Here is a 14,499-nt window from a genome sequence, read left to right as displayed (position 1 = left end):
CTTTTAAGTTATTGGTGAACAAGTAACTATTGCAATGTCACAATCACACAAATTAATTATCCTAACTCAAACAAATAAGATAGTATGGAGCAAGAAAAGGGTCGTTCCCATGAGAAAGATCTAGTTTAGGTCTTTATGCTAGATGTTTTAAAGTTATAGGGTTTTGGGGTTATTTAGGCTATGCTTTGGTAAACAAAATAAAATGAAAAAAACTAAACTAAATAAATAGAAACCTATTAAAAGAAAAACCTAAGTTAAGGGGTTTTCCATGCATGCTCCAACCATAAACCATTCTATAAGCTGCAAAATCATTGAGAGTCCACATCAAAGCTCCATTCATAATAAAATTGTGTTTCCTTACATCATAATTCAAAACCTCGGATGACCATAATTGCTTCAACTTATTAGTCAATGGTAGAAGACAAACATCCATATTTTGACTGAGACTATTAAGACTAGGTATAATCATAGATAAAAACATAAATTCTAGCCTTATATACATCCTTGGTGGCAAGTTGTAAACTGTGAGTATCATCGGCCAACACAAGATGCATGTTCCTTGTCTACATTAAAAACTGAAGATGTAAACTATTAAAATGTTTTTAGGCTCCATCATTGAAAGGGTGCACCATCACTCCATCTACCATATCATGTTATTAGTGTCATGTTATGTGCTCAGTAGTCTTTAGTGACATGAATAACCTCTATAATGTATATATGATTGGGAAATATATAAGTTTTCTGTATGTGATAAGAGTCTTTTCCCTACCAGTCGTGGGTTTATAACAAGATTTTCCACATGTTGTGTACTAGGTCAACTCTGTATTTTCAAGGTAATACAACATGTAGAAGTTCAGACACATATCAATTTTCTAGTATCCTAATGCTAGGGGGTTTCATTATGGACTTAACATCATAAAAGTTCATTTTCAGCCCATTCCTTTCAAGTAAAATGCTTCTCATCTATTCGACAATTTTGTCATAACCTACCTCACTTAACCAATGATCTGACTTAATGTTGAACACCTATCCAATGACCAATTATTTACTTTGATTTGTGCAGCCATCCCATAATGGTTTGTCAAAATCTTTCAAAAGATAAAAAAAAAAAATGGTCACATCTGTATTAGGTTCTTCATTTACAATTAAACATTGACTAGTAAGACTTTGATTCATTCTCATCACATTCATAACTATATTCTTATAAGGATTAGTATTGTCATCTATAACTCCATGCACATTGCTAGAACTAGAAGTTGACCTAACTATCCTTTCTACCATGGTATCATGAGGAAAATATGATTTTCTATGTGTATACCAATATAAATATTTCTCCATAAACTTTTTTTGTAAAAGATGTATCGTTACAACATTTGAATTGAGAAACTTTTTATTTTTACACCTCCTATAAGGACATCTAATACCCTCTCCACTAATATTTCTTGAATTAGATAGTGCATAATTAATAAAGCTGTGAACCTCATTATAATAATCCATCCTTTGCAATCCTTAGGGTGAATCTCTATACATCCATGAAAGATTATCCATTACTTATATCAAATCTATATAAAATAATAATGACAACATGTATTAATTAACTATGTTAACTAAATAATTTGTAAAAATATTAATTTAGCTTAAACCTATTCAATTTATCTTAATATTACTCTTAATTCATTATCAACTATCTACATAATTCAAATTTGTACACATTTACGAAAAATTTCAACTCGGTAATAAAATTGACAAAATATGAAACGAACTCATTAAATAAGTCATTATTTATTTTATCAAAAAAATCTAAGTAAAAAAATTTGACATAAATTTCATCAATTTACAAACAAATAAAATTCCAAAAAATTAAAAAAAAGCCATAACATGTACAAATCATAAATCCATACAACAAACTTGTATGAGGAAAAAACTATAAAATAAGTAAATACCCAAACAAAATAAATAAACTACAAAAAATATGCAAAAAAAATCATCATTTTAAAATTGATTTCAAATGAAAAAAAGAAGGTAGATTTACTTATAGTGGATAATTTTCAATAAAACATGAATGCTGACAAACTAAGTGTTGTGATGACCAAATTTATTGTAAGATGTTGAATTGTGTTGAGATTGAGGGGGGAGGGGGTGACTGTTTGTTGCAGAAAAAATACATAAGGAAGAAGGAGAAACGAGTTTGGGGGAGGAGGGTTGATCGTTAGGTTAAAAATTAAATATCACCAACAAAATTATTCTGTCAGTAAATTCATCAGTCATTTTGTTAATAAAAATATCATATTCCTATATGATTTGTCTTTTTTAATCACACTATAATACCATTTGCCATTCCCTCGGTATATAGAGAATTTGTTTTGTCGGTGTTTACCGATGGATACAGTTATGAAAAATTTTGTCAATAAAGGTCATTATAATATACCTATGAAAATTTTTCTATTAGTGTTTTCATTTATATTTACCAATTTTTTTGGTTGAATTGTAGATGAACTAGAATTGGAGTCATCAAATTCTGTCAATAACCGTGTCGGTCATTCTATTAGTAAAAATATCATGTCCCTATATAATTTGTCTTTTTTAATTCCATTTTAATACCCTTTGTCATTCTCTCAATATATACCAAGAGATTTTTTTTTTGTCATTGTTTACTAATAGATATAGTGATGAAAATTTTTATCAATAAAGGTCATCATAATATATTTATAAAAAAATTTTATCGGTTTTTCTATTTACATTTACCAATTATTTATGGTTGAATTATAAATGAACTAGAATTAGAGACATTAAATTCAATTAATAACTTTGTCAGTGATTCTATTAGTAAAATATCATACTATCATATGATTTGTCTTTTTGAATCCTAGTATAATATTTTTTATCATTTTCTCGGTATATATCAAGAAAAGTTTTATGTCAGTGTTAGCAATGAATATAAAAATAAAATTTTTTATTAATAATATCATCATAATATATCTAAGAAATTTTTTTATTGATATTTTTATTTTTATTTATTAATTTTTATGGTTGAATGATAGAAGAATTAGGATTAGAGTCATCAATTCCGAAAGGAGACAAGAATGAAAAGGCAAACGGCATAATCTTAACGTGCGTAGACTTTACATAGGGTATTAAGGAGGTGTTCTAGCCAAAGCTTACAGAAGTAACCTCTTGCTCTTTTTCTACTATTCTCTGTATGCCTGGACAGATGAATTTTAAGCATAATTAATAAGGATGGGTCCTGGTGTTTAGACTATAAAATTTAAGAAATTACTTTTAAAAAACTACTTGATTTCAGGAAGTTTCAGCTAAATATATAAATATGCAGAAAAATTTCAATATAAATGTGCACTGGATATAGATAGTAATATAAAAAGAATTAAAAGTCAGATAAAAAAAATCTAAACAAAGACTTAAGGCCTTAAAATTTTTGGTGTTAAGCAAAAGCTACGAATGTAAGATCCTCCTTGTCAATCGTTAAAGCCAAGGTATAACGTGTGGAATTCTTAGCAAGTCACCAGCACCTATTTTTGTGCAAGACAGGCATGGATGGCGAAAAAATGGGCCTCAAGCATTTCATTTTCTGGTAACAAAGACAACTTGAAGAAAGAGAAAACAGGTCTTTTTGGCGAAATTTCACATTTTTTAAAGTGAATTCCCCACAACACTTATTCTCACACTTTTGACCATACTTAGCCAAATTCTTCCTTGCCACTGTTTATTGTCATAAACACAGCACTTCTATTACTTCCCTTGCAATTTGCTTCTTTATTCCTCCTCCCCCTAAGACTAAATTTTGCTAGGCAAATACCTTCCACTTTAAATTTAGATTATGTGGCCACAATCAAAGAATGGAGGTGTGCATGGTCAAAATGGGTTAAAAAAAATCAAAGGATTTTGTTCTTTTAGATTAAAAATTTTGAAAATTAAAGCCTGTTGAACAAGATTTAGATTTATATATACAAGTGTCAGCCTAGCACCATCCGTTCCTTGCTTAAAGTCATAACAAGAGGGAAGGAGGAATCTATCTATTGACTTATATGACAAAAATACCATGTCCTTTCATTTACAAGAAAGATTCTCATAATACATGATGACTAGCACTTATTATGAAACTTATTTAGGATACGGTTTTCTAACAAAAATTGAGGAAATTTGTAATTTGTAATTTTTTTTTTATGTTAGCAAAGACTAGATATGTTACTTGCAATTCACTGTAGGTCAAGAAAAATAACTTACATAAAAAAAGTACAAGATTAAAAAAAATCAAAATCTTTAGCCATTGATTCAAGAGGTAATTTAAATAATATAAGAAACTTACAAAAAAAACAATAGAAAACAAATAAAAAGAACCATCATTGATTATATCTAGATTTTCAAACAACTCAATACTAATATAATAGAAGTTAAACTACAATAAATAAATAAAAACAACAACTTTAAAAATAGAAAAAAGATAAAAAAAAAAAACTAAGTGAACCTCCTATATCTAGTTTAATCTTAAAAACATATAACTTATTAAATCATGGACCTAAGTTTAATCAACAAGCTCAACTATTAATAATTTAATTTTAAATGAGGAAATCATTGAAAAATATTAAAAAAAACTTGCAAAAGCCAAAAAAAAAAAGAAGAAAAGAAAACAACAAAAAAATGAGGATGAAATTTGAGAGAACAATTTTAAGAAGGACAACATTTGAAAAAAAACATAATGTCAAAAACATAAATAGTAATTAAAATAATAAGTACCAAATTTAAAATATTAAAAATCATAGGGAATGAAATTAAAAAATATTTGTAATTTAATAGATTATTTATAGATTAAAAAATGATAAAAAAATGAAAATGAAAAACAAATATAAAGAGTTAACCCAATAGAATCAAGCCCAAAAAATAAAAATAAAACCCAAAAAAAGATTAAAAATAAGAAAAATAAGCTCAAAAAAAGAGAAAATGTACGAAGCAAAATCGAGCAAACCTTTTAAATGTAGTCTAATCTTTCAAATTTACAACTTATAAAATCTTAGATTTGAGTTTAATCAAGAAATTTAGCTCTCAATGAATTTAATTTTGAAGGATAAAATCATATAAAAATATTTATAAAAAACTTGCTAAATAAAAAAATAACAACAAAAAAATTGGGATAAAATTTGGAAGAAAAAGACCCAAGGATGATGAAATTAAAAAAAAATAAAAAATGACCCCAAACAAAATAAATTAAAAGAATGAGAATCAAATTTGAAAGATTAAAAAACCATAATGAAGAATATTGAAAAACAATTATAATTTGATATATTATTTATAGATTAAAAAATTATATGAGGTGAAATAAAAAAAATAGACATAAAACACTTGTCAAATATAAATTTATTTCTTATAAAAAATGATTATTTATACATTTGTTATCAAGAAGTTTATTATGAGCCAATTTAAAATATAAATTTAAGAACTTATCAAAGCAAAAAAAATTTGCAATAAAAAAAATAAAAATTAAATTTGATAAGAAAAAATTAGAGGGTGAAATCATATAATAAAATTATTGATCATTTAAAATAAAAACTTGTCAAGGCTAAAAAATTAACAATAAAAAAAGGAGGAATTAAATTTGATAGGAAAAGAAAAGAAAAAAAAAACAAAGGATAGTGAAATCATAAAACAAAATCAATTGAAAAAAATGATTTCAAACAATAAAAATCAAAATAAAAAAAATAAAGACCAAATTTAATAAATTATTCAAGATATAAAAAATTATAAAAAAATTAAATCTAAAGAATTAATAAATTAAAAGATTGTTCGTGAATTTTCAAGAGGCCAATATGAAAATCTAGGTTATGAAAAGAAAAAAAAATCACTTATACAAACGATGCCCAAATAATATATATATATATATATATAAAATGAATGAGAGTTAAATTGGCTTTGTCTCAAGAGCATCAAAATAATTATACTGCTCTAGAAATCTTGAAGGTATTAAATTATTTTATTTTAGAATTAAATTAGTAATTTTATTATACAAAATAAAATAAAACTATCAATCATGTAATTTTAAGAAGATAATTTTTTCTTGGTTTAAAAACAATCATATCCCCAAAGATTAGTACATGAAATTTTTTTTTCCAGTAACAAATTTGTAATTACAACTATTATAATTTATTACTCGATACACAAAAACTTCCTCACGGGATTTGGTTAATTATTTCCACGTATGATGATACTAAACCAAGACAACAGGCTAAACCAAGTATACATCTATTATAATTGTATGGGTATAAGCAAAACTGGCAACATGCAAAAGGCTAGAATAATCAGAAATTCAATGGGGGGGAAAAAGCATAAATCATGTTGGCTTCCCGACATAACAGAGGCAGAAGCTAAGGTCATTCTGGTCATTAGGAAAGACTTTTTAATGAGGCTTCCATCAAAACAGTTGATGCTAGCCCAGCTTTTCATAATCTGGAAGAGCATATAAAAAGAGATTTGTTACAAAGGATTCTCACTGGAAAAAAAAGAGAGACTAAAGCAGCACTTATTCACAATCCTTGAAACCCTGGTTGCCATGATTTCTGCAGGTGATGTCTATCATGTGGTGACAGCCACAGTCCCATTATATTTTGCCATGATATTGGCCTACATCTCTGTGAGGTGGTGGAAGCTCTTTACACCAGATCAGTGTGCAGGCATAAACAAGTTTGTTGCCAAATTCTCAATCCCATTATTATCATTCCAAGTTATCTCTGGTATCAATCCATACAAAATGAACCTGAAACTTATATTTGCCGACTTTCTCCAAAAACTACTTGCCCTTTTAGTGCTCACAGCACTCGCCAAAATCAGCTCTCGCGGACGGTTGAATTGGATCATCACTGGTCTCTCCCTCTCAACATTGCCCAACACTTTAATTCTGGGGATTCCACTTTTGAGGGCTATGTATGGGGCTGAGGCAGAGCCACTTCTTTCACAGATAGTTGGCCTGCAAAGCCTAATTTGGTACAATTTGTTGTTGTTTCTGTTTGAGCTCAATGCCACCAAGGAAGCCACTGTGGCACCATCTTCAGAATCCACAGGTATTTGTGTTCCCTTCATCGATGATAAATAATAATATACCCAAAGTATGAACAGTACCAAATGCATAGATCACCAGCTACGTAATTCAATTCCAATCCTGTTCAGCCAGCCTTAATTAATATATTGGAGTACAAGATAACCCGGAAATCATTTCTGCTCTCTGTCCATTTCTTTTGTTTATGCTCTTCGAAAGATCAATTCATGGACATTTTCCAGGAAATACTGATGTATGGTTGACTATGGTATTGCATGTTTATTGACTAGTAAGTATAGCAGTAATTAACAAGCTGTCTGATTCATATTCATACATAAATGATGTGACTGTGTTTTTTTGTTTCTAGATATATTTTAATGTCCTCCAGCACAATGGTTTTCATTTCTATGTTAAGGGGATCTAGAGGCTCTTCAAGAAGCACAACACAAAGAAGATGAGGGAGTGCAAAGAAGAACAAGGAAAGTCAAAGCCATGGTCATTCTTTTGACGGTGGGGAGGAAGCTAATGAGCAATCCAAACTTTTACGCTACCTTGGTGGCTCTTATCTGGGCAAGCATACACTCTCGGTACATCTGCAAAATCAATTCTTGATAATATTACAATGAGAATATACTTGAGACAGCTTGCTCTTATTACTACTGATGTTACAAGACTTTTCTCTGTTTTAGGTGGGGAGTGAACTTGCCGGACATTGTTGATAAATCCGTGAGGATATTGTCAACAGGAGGGCTTGGTATGGCAATGTTCAGCTTAGGTATGACTATAAATTATCAATAACTTCTTGTTACTAGAACTCATAAGAGGGAATTTCTACTCATTCCATCCAAATGCTCAACAGGACTATTTATGGCGTCGCGGCCCAGCATAATAGCATGTGGAATCCGAATGGCAATGGTAGCCATGGCAATGAAGTTCATCGTGGGGCCTGCTCTAATGGCAGTCGCTTCCATTGCTGGTGGACTAAAGGGAACAGTGCTTAAAGTGGCAATTGTGCAGGTGCATAGATTTGTTTCATTTTATCAATTATTATGATAGAATGTTAAACAATGTGTTTCGTAATCCAGGCAGCTCTTCCTCAAGGGATCGTTCCATTCGTCTTTGCAAAAGAGTACAACGTTCATCCGGATACATTGAGCACAGGGTAACTAATGCCTCACTGCATTCCTATATTATCCAACATCCTTCCCTTCCCTTCCCTCAACTCCTCCTCCTTTTCCTGAAAGTATTATAAGTTTGTTTTGGTTGCAGGGTAATATTTGGCATGCTCATTTCCATGCCAATATTATTGGCCTACTACTCCTTGTTAGCATTGTAAGAATCCAATGGGAATTTTCTCAAGAAAGCTGCAGAAGCAGTGACTGTTCAACCTATGTCCCAGTTCAGGAAAGGATCAAAGTGTTGAAGATGAATCATAGAAGTCTGTCCCGTCCAGTTTCTTCAATTTTCTTGGACATATATATCAAGAACATGTTAATTTACAAATTAGAAAAAGTTATCAAGGCTATTCTAATAATCAATCTGTAAATTATATATCAACAGCATTCAATTGTGATTAACAGCGAGGAAAACAAACTGTACAATTATGAAAATATATATGAGAAAATAGTTAGACATCAGCAACCTTTTCATTGCTTAAGCACACGCTTTCTACTTTCATACGAGTATTGTATCAATTAGAATTCTTGTGTCTTGTTTCCAGAAAGAAATGAAAAAACCCAACAAATTTAGCAGTTAAAAAAAAGTTATATAAAAATAAAATGCTATACATCATAATTCTTCGAAGTGTTGTATATTCTTATGCTGCATGTCATGCACACGTGCATGACACTTTCAGAACAGGCGTGGAAATAAAGCTACAAGCTATTTTAGAAGGGCGGTAAATTGAAAGCCTGCAATCTTCTTCTCAAATTTTAATCAGAGCTAAACTACATGGTTAAAATTTTATTCAAACTGAAGTATGCAGAAAACTTATGCTGACTTGATAATTTACTTTCTTTTTCTAAGATTAATTGCTTAGTGTTATTTTGATTATTAGAACTAAAATGATATTTCATAATATAAATGTTTTTATAAATTTTATCAAGTTAATTTACAAAATCAATTTTTTTTAAAAAAAGATAAAATTTTATCAAGTTAATTTACAAAATCAATTTTAAAAAAAAAAAGATAAAACAATTATATTTTATGTATTTTTTTAACATGGGTTATGCCCCTGTTTACAAATCTAGAGGAAACAGTTACTTAAGTTATTTCATTTAGTAAGTGTGTGAAGCAGTTACAACTGCTTTACAACTCCTCTAAATTCTTCGATTAAACTCATTTTTTATGGGTGGACTAGATCTAACTAAAAAACAATCTTGCACTCGTCCATAAAGGACTGGATTTATCTAATAAATTATAATTCAAACTTGCACAAGAATTTTATATGGGCGAACTAACTATACAACCTAAAACACACAATGAAAGGAACTCGAATATAAAAACCTAATATAGGTCATATAAGAGACAACAACCTCAAAATCAGTTACTCTTTAAAGTACACTTCTATAACTTAGGCGTTTTAAATTATATATGACTGAATATAATTTAATCCTCAACAATTTCATATTTAATCTATCCTTAAATTACAAGTATTCTAAATTATCACAATCTAAATATTGGATCCATGACCGACAATACAAAAGCAGTGCCGAAAGGACACTCCACCTGCATTAAGCCTTAGAAATGACATATCAAAAGGAAAGGATATTTAAAAATACATAATATTTTATAATCTTCAGAAATATTATATTATTCAAAACTAATGAAACCAAATGATGGTTCAAAACTTCTCATCAGTAATTAAAACAAAAATAATAATCCATAATGCTCATTACATTATCAAAATCCAAACTTAATTAAAACAGGGTAATAGTGGAGCTTCTAAGACATTGAATAAAAACTAAAAGGAAGGCCTTGCGAAACAAGTAAGGCATACCGACTAAAACTGAAGAAACAGGAACACTCAACAAAGTCCACCTGCTAATAGAAACTAAGAACCTGAAATAATATTAAAAACAAGTGTTAATTCAACCAACTCGATGAGGAAATAATATTTAATATATATTTTAGATATTAACAGTTTACAAGTTGATTTATCTTGATATACTTACATATACTAAGCATATTACATAAAGTAGTAGAATACATGTTAAGACCAAATGACACCCGAAGGTGACCACATAACACCCCAAAATAACCAGATGACACTCAAAGGTGACCATTGTGAGAAGATTAGTTGTCATATGCTGATGTTTCTCTTACCAACCAGGTATACAGAATAATATATACACATGAACTAACTGCTCTCTGTTAGCATGAAGTTACTTACAAGTCCTATATCAAGACATAATAAATATTTCCATAATTATAAAAACAATGTATATCATATTGAATAGAATTTAGTTCAATAGAATACATGTGCAAATTCAAGAATAGATGAATATTAAGAAAATAAAGCAACATATACAAATATTCAAAAAATTAACTAGTTATACTTGTCATATAATCAACATACATATTTATTTATATTACATGTATATTAAAATTATTTCACTCGCCTAGAAAATATAGATTTAAAATGAATATCATATGAAAGAACCAAAAATCCTATTGAGGATTGTTAGGATAACTTGCAATAAATATAGAAAATATACCAAAAAACAACCCAAAACAAAACAAATAAAATATTGTAATGCATAAAAGAAAATCAGGTTTAGTCTTCAAAGTTTAGAGACTAAAGAGATAATTTACTAAAAATAGGGACCAAAACATAATTTTACCAAAATTGAAGGACCAAACTGTAAATACATAACCATATTGAAGTTGCACCTATAAAGCATCCTCAATTCTGTCCAGAAATGAACTAGGGACCAAACTATAATTTTTTAAATTTCAGAGACTAAAATGTAAATTTCTAAAATTAAGGGACCAAATTGAAAATATTTCAAATCCATTATCAAACTGAGATTATCATCCTTAACCTCATACTGTTAGAATTCCAAAATGTATTTAGTGGTCAAATTATAATTTTTTAAATTTTAGGGACTAAACTGTAATTTTTATAAATCAAAGACCAAAATAAAATTGCATCATCTTCAACCTCAAGACCAAAATGAATTCCTTAACTCATAACAAATCAATCCATAAATTTTTATTTCTAACAATGCACCCAAATCAATCATTTAACCTTAAACACATAATAATCATAAATCAATCTTAAAAACATAAACTTCAAATATTTATAAACTCCAATCTCTTCTTTAATTCTTTCATAAATAAACCATAATAATAAAAAAAAAATATGAGAGGGAACCACTTACTTGTTACTTACACCTTTCTTGAACCTAAAAAATTAAGATCAAAAACTGAAATTTTTAGTTTGATGAAGAAAGGGTCACGATAGCCATAAGAATTAAAAAAGAAAAAAATAATTCTCTTGCAACTTCTCCATATATACCTAGGTTAACTTAGGTTGGATTTGGATTGACTTGAACTTGGGTTTGGGGCTTACATAAATCATATCAAATTCATTCGAGTGATATGATCTCGACCGGTAAATACAAGTAACTAGTGTAAAAACAAAATTACTTTTTCTTTCTCTCCTATATCAGTCAATTCTAAATTAACTCGCTAACTCACTTTTCTAAAGGTATTCTTTAAGTAGAATCATTCCACAATCCAAGGATATACTTTTAAAATAGCAATCATTTACACATCACTTCATGATATAGTCAAAAATCACAAAGGGTAAGATATTGAAATCTTATACAAGATCTCTAGGACTCACATAATAAAGAAGTAAGGATCCATTTTTTTATTCTTGTAAAGGCGTTAGTGACATGACTAAAAGATTGATGTCTTCTCCTAAGTGTAGGAGTGTTGAAGTAATAAATAACCCGGCAAGACCGGGATCGAACCATAGGGAGGTTAATTGTACAAATTATAAATAATAATACAATATCTTGGGCTCTATATGAAAGTTGTAGGCCTATGTCTTACCTTTTCATCCATATAAAGTAGACCTAAATCTAAGATCTACAGGTCTAGATACGATCCAATTACTGAACAGTGTTCTAGTTTGGACTGCACCAACATCTCTTTTCTAAGTTTGGCCATCTCTTTGTCCTTTCAATTTTAGTTCTTAAATTCATCAATCAATCCTTTCATTTATGTGATAGACCTGTATTTAAAATGAACATTTACCATAAATTAAAGGTATCTTATATTATTAGATATATTATTATAAAACATGCTTTAGTTAAGGAGTTATTGATACTTCAAGTGCAAAATGATGATATAAAACCTTGATAAAAATACACTTTTAAGTATCAATCAGTTAGCATAAGTAGTATGAAATACATGCTACAGTGAAACTTACTCTTTTTTTATTTGTAGACAAAGAATGTATATTATTGCTTTCATTGTTAAAGGAAATACACTATAAGAATCTTAATCTTGCTATAATAAACATAGACGCCAAATCATAAATTCTCATTTGCTCATTGTCATTAGTGTCAGATAAATAATTTCACTCGGCTTCAATAATAATTAACACATGAATGCTAGGGATTCATTTGTGTTGATTCTTTTATTCAAAAACCTTATATTAGTCCTAACCAAAGCGAATTCTTCATAATTACTTTGAGTTAAATTTCTCCCACTACACCCAAGTCATTTATTAAGCATTAAAACTCAAATAATCTAATCTCTACTCACATTATAAACCCTAGAGGTGATTGCTTATGTGAGTGAGCCAATCTTAGCTTATCGATATAGTTTAATAAATTGTACTAAATGATACTCATAGTATATTCCATAAAACAAATAATGAATAACATGATCTTCTAATGGTATTTATTCATTATTCAATCACTATAAACCTTAATATGATCCTTAAAACTAGTTATGTTAACAATTACATTTTACATAAGTTAATAGATCTCACATGTCTAATAAATACATCCATTACTGTTGGTTTTGTGAGTGGATTTATAACTATAAAATTTATATAAATGTGTTTTAGGATCACATCATGTTTAGTAATTGTATCTCTAATGTAGTGATATTTCATCTTGATGAGTTTGGTCTCTTCACGGTATCTTGGATCTTTGGCCACAACTACTACAGTAATGTTATTATGGTAAATTATTATTAGGTTTGATGCTAATTTGATAATTTTTAAATGATGTATGAAAGTCTTTAACCAAGCAATATCTTCTGCTGCTGCGGAATGATTAGTACTTAAAAGTGCATTTTTTTTAAGGTTTTATATCATCATTTTGCACTTGAAGTATCAATAACTCCTTAACTAGAACATGTTTTATAATAACAAGTCTGATATTATATGATATATTTAATTTATAGTAAATGTTTGTCTTAAATAAAGGCCTATCACATAAATCAAAAGATTAATTGATAAGTTCAACTACTGAAATTGAGAAGACAAAACTAGGGCTAAGCTTATAAAAGAGATACTAGTTCAATCCAAACTGAAACACTATTCAATTATTTTGTCATATCTAGAGCTGTAGAACTTGGATTTGGATCTCCTATATATGGATGGAAAGCTAAAACATAGGCCTAAAACTTATGTATGATTCAAAAAGGTCGTTTTCAAGTTCAAATTGTAGGAACAATAGAGAAGTAAGAATTTGTCCTATAGCCCAGACACTATTTAGTTGTTGGAATGATACGACTAAAAGATTGATGTCTTCTCCCAAGTGTAGGAGTGTCGAAGTAATAAATAACCTAGTAAGAACGGGCTCGAATCATAAGGAGGTTAACTATACAAATTATAAATAACAATAATACAACAACAACAACAATAACAACAACAACAACAACAATAATATTAGTAATAACAATAAAAACAATAATAGTAGTAGTAGTAGTAGTAATAAAGAAAAAGAAGGAGAAGAAGAAGAAGATGATGAGAACTTTGAGATGGAATATTAATGTAAGGATTGAAAAATGATAACAATAAATGTCAAGGTTAGATGATCCACTAATAGTATGTCAAACAAGTATAGTATAAACTCTTATTATCCAATTGGAAACCACACACAAAGGAGGTTCCAATTAGATTATAGATTGTTAACATAATTACATTAGTCATCTTATTCGATTAATGCTAATACTTGTAAATCTCATCAAGCATTCATGATTACAACTTATATTAACAACAAATCAAGTTCCTTTCATAGCTCAAGTGTCGGTTATACCATATAGTATAGGCTATGAGAGTGCCAAGTATATATTATACCAAGTGTTATACAACATAAATCAAGATTAGTCATTTAACAAGCAAAGTATTAAAGAGTGAACAAGATAACAAATACAAAACATGTTAGTATCAAACATTAAAGTCCATATTAAGTTTAAATTATACTTATTCT

General features: G+C 28.9%; 1 protein-coding gene across 1 annotated transcript; it reads left to right on the top strand.

Moving 5' to 3' along the window:
* The first annotated feature begins 6,475 nt into the window (after positions 1 to 6,475).
* LOC105114571 (putative auxin efflux carrier component 5) lies at positions 6,476 to 8,699 on the top strand. The gene is made up of 6 exons (XM_011011146.1): positions 6,476 to 7,067; positions 7,458 to 7,629; positions 7,732 to 7,817; positions 7,902 to 8,059; positions 8,128 to 8,204; positions 8,312 to 8,699. Exons 1-6 carry the CDS (start codon positions 6,560 to 6,562, stop codon positions 8,376 to 8,378), a joined length of 1,068 nt encoding a protein of 355 aa, XP_011009448.1. The 5' UTR covers positions 6,476 to 6,559; the 3' UTR covers positions 8,379 to 8,699.
* Positions 8,700 to 14,499: the final 5,800 nt, after the last annotated feature.

This window comes from Populus euphratica, unplaced genomic scaffold, assembly GCF_000495115.2.
Source record: "Populus euphratica unplaced genomic scaffold, PopEup_1.0 scaffold956.1, whole genome shotgun sequence".
NCBI lineage: Eukaryota > Viridiplantae > Streptophyta > Magnoliopsida > Malpighiales > Salicaceae > Populus > Populus euphratica.
Note: the sequence above shows the minus strand (reverse complement) of the source record. Positions and strands in the feature narration are given on the sequence as shown.